This window comes from Lupinus angustifolius, chromosome LG15 (assembly GCF_001865875.1).
Source record: "Lupinus angustifolius cultivar Tanjil chromosome LG15, LupAngTanjil_v1.0, whole genome shotgun sequence".
NCBI lineage: Eukaryota > Viridiplantae > Streptophyta > Magnoliopsida > Fabales > Fabaceae > Lupinus > Lupinus angustifolius.
The window spans coordinates 12015447-12023558 of NC_032023.1; the positions used below are offsets into that span (position 1 = coordinate 12015447).

At 34.6% G+C, this 8112-nt stretch overlaps 1 protein-coding gene across 1 annotated transcript; it reads left to right on the plus strand.

The window, feature by feature from the left end:
• Positions 1641-5534, plus strand: LOC109328644 (vacuolar protein sorting-associated protein 20 homolog 2-like). Its single transcript, XM_019562208.1, has 6 exons — positions 1641-2038; positions 3690-3842; positions 4061-4213; positions 4416-4499; positions 5076-5205; positions 5326-5534. Exons 1-6 carry the CDS (start codon positions 1937-1939, stop codon positions 5349-5351), a joined length of 648 nt encoding a protein of 215 aa, XP_019417753.1. The 5' UTR covers positions 1641-1936; the 3' UTR covers positions 5352-5534.

Here is an 8112-nt window from a genome sequence, read left to right on the forward strand (position 1 = left end):
TGGCTGGGGCTACGCCGAAAGAAAGGTTTTCTTTGTCGGTAGGAAGGGAGTCAAACCATAGAATAAGGTTCTTTATTTTTATGAATGTCTAAGTGTTGTAATTGGATGATGTGCTTGTAATAACATTGATTCAATTATAGTGAAGAAAATCTCCCAGATCAGCCGGGAGGCCTGGATGTAGTTTGCAAGTGGACACGCAAACGAACCAGGATAAAATCGTGTTGCATGACTTTTCTTTCTCTCTCTCTTTATTGCATTTAACCGGTTAAATTGTATAGTAGAATTAATTGCTATATTCTGTATTTGTGCTATACTGTTAATACTCTGATAAAATTGTAAGCTCTGTGTATTCATTTCATTATCGGTTAATTGTCGTGCAAGAAACTGAATCTGCCTAAGCTTACTGTTCTGTTTTAATCTATTAAGACATTTGTGTTAATCGATTATATTCATTCTTTTAATCGATTAAATTGGGGTGATTCAACATTAAGTGTTGAGTTTCGAAAAGCGGATATTCTAACCGCTACACCTATTCAACCCCCCTTCTAGGTGTATTGTAACCACTGATACCTAACACTTCTTTATATAGAAGTTTGGTAGGCAAATTACTTTACTTAACTAATACTAGGCCTGATATTAGTTTTTCTATCCAACAACTTTGCTAATTTATGGCAAACCTACTATTACACATTACAAAGCCTTAACTGGGGTTCTTAGATACATCAAAGGAAGTCCATTTTAAAGGCATTTGGCATTCATATTTGAAATCAATCTTTCACAACAACTTTCTAGACACATGTATAAACAACTTAAGCATTGTAATTTTCTGAAAAGTTGTCTATAACTTAACCAATTTTTCACATTCGAAATCAAAGTTGTATCATTTATCACAAATATTGTTATCAGGAATTGAATATTTAGCTTTTGACTGTCATCCTCACAAATATCACTTTTAGGAGTCAAACATTTAATTTTTGGTTTATCTAAAGATCCCGTGAAATCTTACATCACTAGACGTGATATCTTTCATTTTACATTCATTATTTTATGAAACATAGAGTTATGGTAGTTCGTTTGATAGTTGTAACTAATAATAATTAAATTGATGACATGCACTATGGTGAGCAGAATCTGACCCTACTCACTCGCTCGATATGATCGAGTCTCTTTGTGTCCAAGGTTTGATTCAAGTTAAAAAATTAGACTTCATTAATATTTAGGGTTGCATATGAGACAAATGTGACTCAACCCGACCCGTCTTATCGTCACTCACTCATAATGTTTATGTGTCTTTACTCAATCATGTACATAGTAATGACACCTCTTTGGTCAAAAATATAATTGATTTTCTAGTTTTTTCATGATATATACATGATTAATAATATATTATTTTATATGTCAACTTACATATTTATAATAATAAATAATACTTAGAAGAATTTATCTAAAATATATATGTATTATATTTAATCGAGTCTAATTCCAGACTTAAGGTTACCAATCTAGAAAGATTGAGTAAAGGAGAGGTCATGCTTCAAAAAAATATGAACTAACAACATTTCAATTTCTTTATCTTACTCAACCCGACCCATGATCACCTTTAGAAGGAATGTTAACTCCGTGGTCTTGATGACATTGCACTGTTAACCACCTTCTCCCCATTTCAATTTCTCTCTCTCTTCATCGCGTCTTTTCTCACTGTGACCAGGTTGTTACTTTGCTTTGGGAACAACCAAACCAAAAAAAAACCTGTCGAAGGTTGTGTTTGGTCTGTCCAACAGAATTTTGAAAACCCAAAGAGCTTCAATTGATCATCATCGTTTCATTGGGAATATCAGCTACAAAGGCCTATGTTTCCTCTATGATCCTGCCACAATTACAAATCAACCTTTTCTTCCTCCAAAAACCTTAGCACATCAAAAAAGTATCTTAATTGATGGGAAATTTATTTGTGAAGAAGCCAAAGGTTACAGATGTTGATCGAGCAATTCTTGCTCTTAAAACCCAAAGACGCAAGCTTGCTCAATATCAACAAAAGGTTATTTTTTTATTAAATTAATTTATGCAATTATGAGTTTGTTTAATGTTATTGTATTCTATTAATTAGAGTTTGCAAAAGAATTAGTTTTTATGTATTATCTGATCAGGGTTTTGAGTTTAACTTGAACTTAGTTCCTTACTTTGCTCTTAGCAAAATGCTTTGTGTGTGGATCTGGATACTTTAATTATTGGTTTTGTTATGGCTAATGGATTTTAATTCTAATGTGGAATTTAAATGAGCTAATAGTTAAAAATGTTTTTCTAAATCTGCTTCTCTGCTTTGATTATGAGGTGCTGGTTACTTTTCTTTGAATGTGAGGTTTTAATTAGTGAAATTTAGTAGCTTAGCTTAGGATGATCCTATTTAGAGTTTAGAGGCATTTGTAAGAGTTTATAGAGAGCTCAGGGCTTATCTTATCAATTATCATATAAGCAGGTATTTGGTTCTTTAAACTAGTCAGATTACAGCAAACTTTTAATAAAACGGGCGTGTAATTCACAAGTATAAAGTGACAGAGATCATTAGACCAAATCCTATGAATAATTAAATGCAACTAAGACTTTTGTTACTTCTGCATGTTTGTGATAAAAGAAATTTTATTGAAAATAAGAAAGGAGTACAAGAGTTTCCTTAAAAGCAATAAAGAATGCAACAAATGTAAACTCAATGATGTAGCAGAGTTCTCCACTCCTCTCGCATATCTGAAAGAGAGACTCTCTTAAAAAGTAATGGGAAGAGCTCTGATGAAAATCCAAAAAACAGCCTTGTACCATCACAGCTTGAAAGAGATGGTTGTATCTTTGATATATGCACATTCTGCTCCACCAAATGCACCATAGAACTGTAAGCACTGCACAGTTGCATAGACTTGTAAACTCCTTACTTATGCCAAAGCCTTTGAAGGTAACCAATAAGAACTGCTCCAAACTCAGGACAAATCCTACTTGCATAAAAAGTTCCATTCAATTATTCCAATAACAGTGGGTGCTGGGCATTGTAAAAATAATTGAGCTGAAGGTTCCACGCTAAACCAACACTCTTTTTAATTACCAGCATGTTTTGTTCTTTAATATGTATAAACCACACGTTTAATCAGAATGGTGCAGTGAGTTGCAATTGAGCGTGTGCTTGCATGTTTATAGCATTTCTTCCCATGTGTATCTGGTAATCTGGTATGTCTTTCCTTGTGAAGTTTAAAGAGGCATTCTTTTCATTTTTAAACTGTTTTCTCTGGATTCCCCTTTCATCCATTATCTCTTACTCCATGGTAATTCAGTAGGTATTCTGACTTTCATAGGTGCATGCATAAAATTATCTTGCAAACAAACTTCTATAAAATGCTAGGAAGTCTGACAGTAAGTATAGTCATTTGAAATTTTGAATAGATTTCATCTTTTGATCTTCTGTAAATCATGTATGAAAAATGACTTGAGCAAAACGATGATGCTTACATTTTTTATTTATTATGAAGGAGTCAATGAATTTATGACTCCAGTTCCTTATAACTGAACAAATTCAGGATCGTTTGGAGTTGTCTAAACTTCCCTGTCAACCATTGTAGTGAAAACGAATTATTAATATCGTGCAGTTACCTTACAGCATATGTTGTCTAACTTGAGTTTTTTCATTTTTTACGCTCATTTTCCAGCTTGACGCTGTTATTGAAGCAGAAAAGCAAGCTGCAAGAGACTTAATTCGGGAAAAGAAGAAGGACAGGGCCTTGCTAGCTTTAAAGAAAAAAAGGACACAAGAAGAGTTATTGAAGCAAGTTGATGCCTGGCTTATAAATGTTGAGCAACAAGTAATATTTTAATATTGAATTTATTGTTTGCTGTCATTTTTACTTTTTCTTTGTTTTGTTTCTCTTTGTACAATAGTAGCAGCTAGATCATGGCCTTTTTGCATCATTTCATAGCATTGCCAGTTTCTGTGGTTCCAATTTAGTCTTTCCCTCTTTTCTATAAGAGATAACATGATTATCCGTCTAAAACAAACTATGTACTTATTCCTTTGGTTCAGTTAGCAGATATTGAACTCGCAAGCAAGCAAAAGGCTGTGTTTGATAGCTTGAAGGCTGGCAATGATGCAATGGAAGCCATACAAAGTGAGATAAACATTGAGGATGTTCAGAAACTTATGGACGATACTGCAGAAGCTAGAGCTTATCAAGATGTGAGCTTGACTACTCTAATCCTATTCTTGCCGTTTTTGAGAACCGATTTCTATGTCTAGATTCACTGCAATAGGGTTGTACTGGTTTGATTGAGCTTTAATTGGTGTTGGCAATTTTCTTCGTCAATTTACGTCGCCTGATTTCTTCCTGTTTGCATTTGATGCTTATGACCATTGTCATACTTTTTTTTGGACTTTGAAGGAAATTAACGCAATATTAAGTGAGAAGTTATCAGCAGAAGATGAGGAGGATATTTTGGCAGAATTTGATAACTTAGAAACCCAGGTATATGGTTTTTGAAATTTTTGTGTTAACTCCTAATATATGCCAATAGCATCCTTTCAAATTGTCTTAAATGAACTATTCATTAAATAGTAGTAGTACAGACTACGGAAGGACAAAAATTATTATGCTTCAATTTAATCCTTTTCACTTTACCGAGAAGTTACAAATTATATTAGCCAAGGTTAATAGAGCTTCTCCAATTCTAGGTTGAATGATTTGCTTTGGTTTTTCTTATGTGATGAATGTGTATCTATGATAATTTGTGGCATGGCATCTAGTGATGAATTGACATGGTACTGCAATTAGCTGCGTGATCTAACTGCCTTCTACTTATGCTGCCACTGAAAACATGATTCTTTAGCAAAGTTTTGAGCTAATGATTGATTTCAGACATTATGAATTCAAAATTAAGAATATGATATAAAAGAAATAGGTGAATCATACCAAACCAAGAAACAATTCTTGATCAATAAGAGTTGTCAATGTGCAATAGATGCATCATGCATTAACCCCAATGTAAGTTATAGTTATTTTATGGTTACTGACATGGTTCATATTATTGCTGATTGCCTTCAGCTTACCATGCAAGATCTTCCTGAAGTTCCTATGTCAGTATCCGAAGAAAGCAATGACAAGTTGGACCTTCCTGATGTCCCAACCAAGATACCAGTTGCCAGTGATGCCGATGTATCTACAAAAAGAAAAGGTATCTTCACTTCTCTACTCTACTATCTATCCTTCTTTCCCATCAACCCTGAAAAAGTTTAAGTGAAAAAGTATAAGTCAGAACTAAATTCGTAACTGATAATGACTTGCGGTGCAACAGTTATGGAGGAACCGTTGGCAGCTTGAAGAACACCGCGCTGAAAGACGTCAAACCGCTTTGCAAATCTAGGCGAAGCATCCGGTGTTCATGTCTGCGGGAACCATTACACATTCTGTTGTAAATTTCATGCAGTTATTGGAGTTTTGATTAGTCTTAGTATTTGCAGTGACTTTAATTTGTACAGATGTGCATATCTATTACATCATTAAATTAAAAAATGTTGGTTAACATGCAAAATGCTAGTAAAAAACTTATAATATGTTTATTTATACTTTTGATTATTAATCTTATTTCAAATATTCATTCTGGAACCTTCTCTTTTTTTCTTCTCAATTTGTTATCCTTTATCTTTTCAAAGAGATTCAGATTGGCCATTTAATTAATTAAGGACTCATTTTAATCCTTTATTCTTTGTTTTAAAATTTAAAATTGCTCCGTTTCGTTGGTGGTATAAACTTTGGACTTTCTAGGATGCATTTTAGATTAAGGGGAGGAATAAGATGGAGATTGTGGAGGTAAAAAACCTAAGTTGCAATGAAAAACATACAAAAAATAGCAATAAAAATATAAAATAAAAAAATTGGTGGTTTTGATTGAGAGGCCTATCAAATGAAACACAGATTTCTTTTCACAATACTCAACTATGTATGTTATTTGCCACTCAAGGAAATCACCAAGCACATCATGCCACTCAACACAATCACCAACAAGCAAAGAACCAAATAACAATTCACCAAGCTCTCTCATTCCTAACTCAAACAGAAGCAAACATAGGACTGCATCAACACACATTCAATTCAGATTTCATTAATAAACATCAACTTCCTTTGATCAACCTTCACCTTACTCGCATCAGTTTTGCATCAACTAAAGATGTAGAGAAACCTCCAGCCCTCACTTTTTATGATCATCATAACATTGATCCTTGGTCAATCATAATTGTAATATGTTTTGTATTTGTTTGTTTTAGCTTATGCTTTTCTGTCAAAAGGCTAAGTTGGCTGAAGCCTTCCATAATTAACATGTGTTATAATTGTTAGTTAGTTAATTAGGTTAGTTAGTTAGTTAGTTTTTTCCTCCAATCTTCCTTGTATAAATATTACTCTTTAGTTAGTCTTTTAGGCAAGCTTTTCATAGCATTGTAAACTGATCTTTGATCAGGTTTTCTTTCATCAATAAAGATCTAGAGGTTATTCATTGTGAATTTCTGTTTCTTGCTGTTCTTGGATTGATAATCCATTGCTGAACAAGGTTTCTTTCTTCCTTCTTTGATGGTATCAGAGCTCTTTTAAGAGAGCTCTGTTACATTCAACAAATGTCCATCATGGATTCATATACTGCTCTGCCTACTCTTGCTCAAAATTCTTCTGACCTCTCTCAAGATCCATACTACATACATCCCTCAGAAAGTCCTGCCACTCCCCTTGTATCATCATTGTTGAATGGTGACAATTACCACCAGTGGACAAGGTCTATGCAAATGAGTCTCATATCAAAGCAAAAAATGGGAATTCGTGGATGGATCAATCAGAATGCCTAGCAAGACAGACTCTTCATATAAGGCATGGGCAAGGGCCAACAACATGGTCACGTCATGGATCATTAGATCAGTTGTACCATCCATAGCTCAGAGCATTCTTTGGATAGACAAAGCATATGAAGTTTGGGAAGATCTCAATGAGAGATTCTTCCAAGGTAATCTCCTCAGCAGAGTTGCAAGATACTATAGGTAATACTAAACAGGGTGATCTGAGTGTCTCAAAGTATTTCACTCAAACCAAAATTCTGTGGGATGAGTTGGATACTTTCAGGCCTGAACCAAGATGCACTTGTGATGCTCTATGTGACATCAAGAAGCATAGAGAAGAGGACAAAATCATTAGATTCCTAAAGGGACTCAATGATGCATATAGTGGGGTTAAGTCCCAAATTATGCTCATGGATCCCCTTCCTTCAATGAGAAAAGTATTCTCCCTTGTTGTTCAATAGGAGATGCAGATGTATGGACATGAACCAGATGCAAAGGCTATGACCATATCTAGCAATGGAAGAAGATGAGGATATTCAGGAAGAACCTACACTGGAAATAGAGGTCTCAGTAGTACCTCTGGAAGGGGGACTCCCTCTGGATATGGCAGAGGATCTTGGACAAAAACTCAAACTCCCCCTAAGTTTTGTACCTATTGCAAGAAAAATGGACACACCACAGAAACTTGCTATAAACTACATGGTTACCCTGTCAACTTTCCCCTCAGTAGAGGAGAATAAGTAAACTCCTCTCAATCCTCAACCTTAAATGGACTTGAGAAGCATGATATGCAGGAAGCTGACCAAAATGATGAAAAGGTCTTTGGTCTCAATAAGGAGCAATACCAGGGACTGATGAGTATACTGCAAACTCAGAACACACAAAGAACTGATGGATAGGGATGGCAACGGGCACGGGCGGGCACGGGTAGTAGCTACCCGCTACCCGTTTCGAAATAGAGGAGCAATACCCGTACCCGCCCATACCCGTACGGGTACCCGCTGCGGGTATTTCTGTGTACCCGCGGGTTTTCTATATTTTCATTGAATTTCTAATTTACTATTTCTATTATGTTTTAAATGAGATGAAATTTAATTATTTTTGTGTATTTTGAATGAATAGTTGACAAAAATGCTAAATCAAATGAAATTTTCTGTTTTGGTGGTTTGCTATTCTCATTTACTTAACAAAAAGCATATATTTTTCTTTGTAAGACATGTGTGTTTTTACACATGAAATAATATTTGTAGTGTATTTCA

What these genes read in the sequence shown, in the direction of transcription:
- LOC109328644 (XM_019562208.1), top strand. Translation starts at nt 1,937, where the DNA reads ATGGGAAATTTATTTGTGAAGAAGCCAAAGGTTACAGATGTTGATCGA. An exon ending in AAGCTAGAGCTTATCAAGAT is followed by an intron (nt 4,214 to 4,415) that starts GTGAGCTTGACT and finishes TGGACTTTGAAG; the next exon opens with GAAATTAACGCAATATTAAG. An exon ending in TTGATAACTTAGAAACCCAG is followed by an intron (nt 4,500 to 5,075) that starts GTATATGGTTTT and finishes GATTGCCTTCAG; the next exon opens with CTTACCATGCAAGATCTTCC.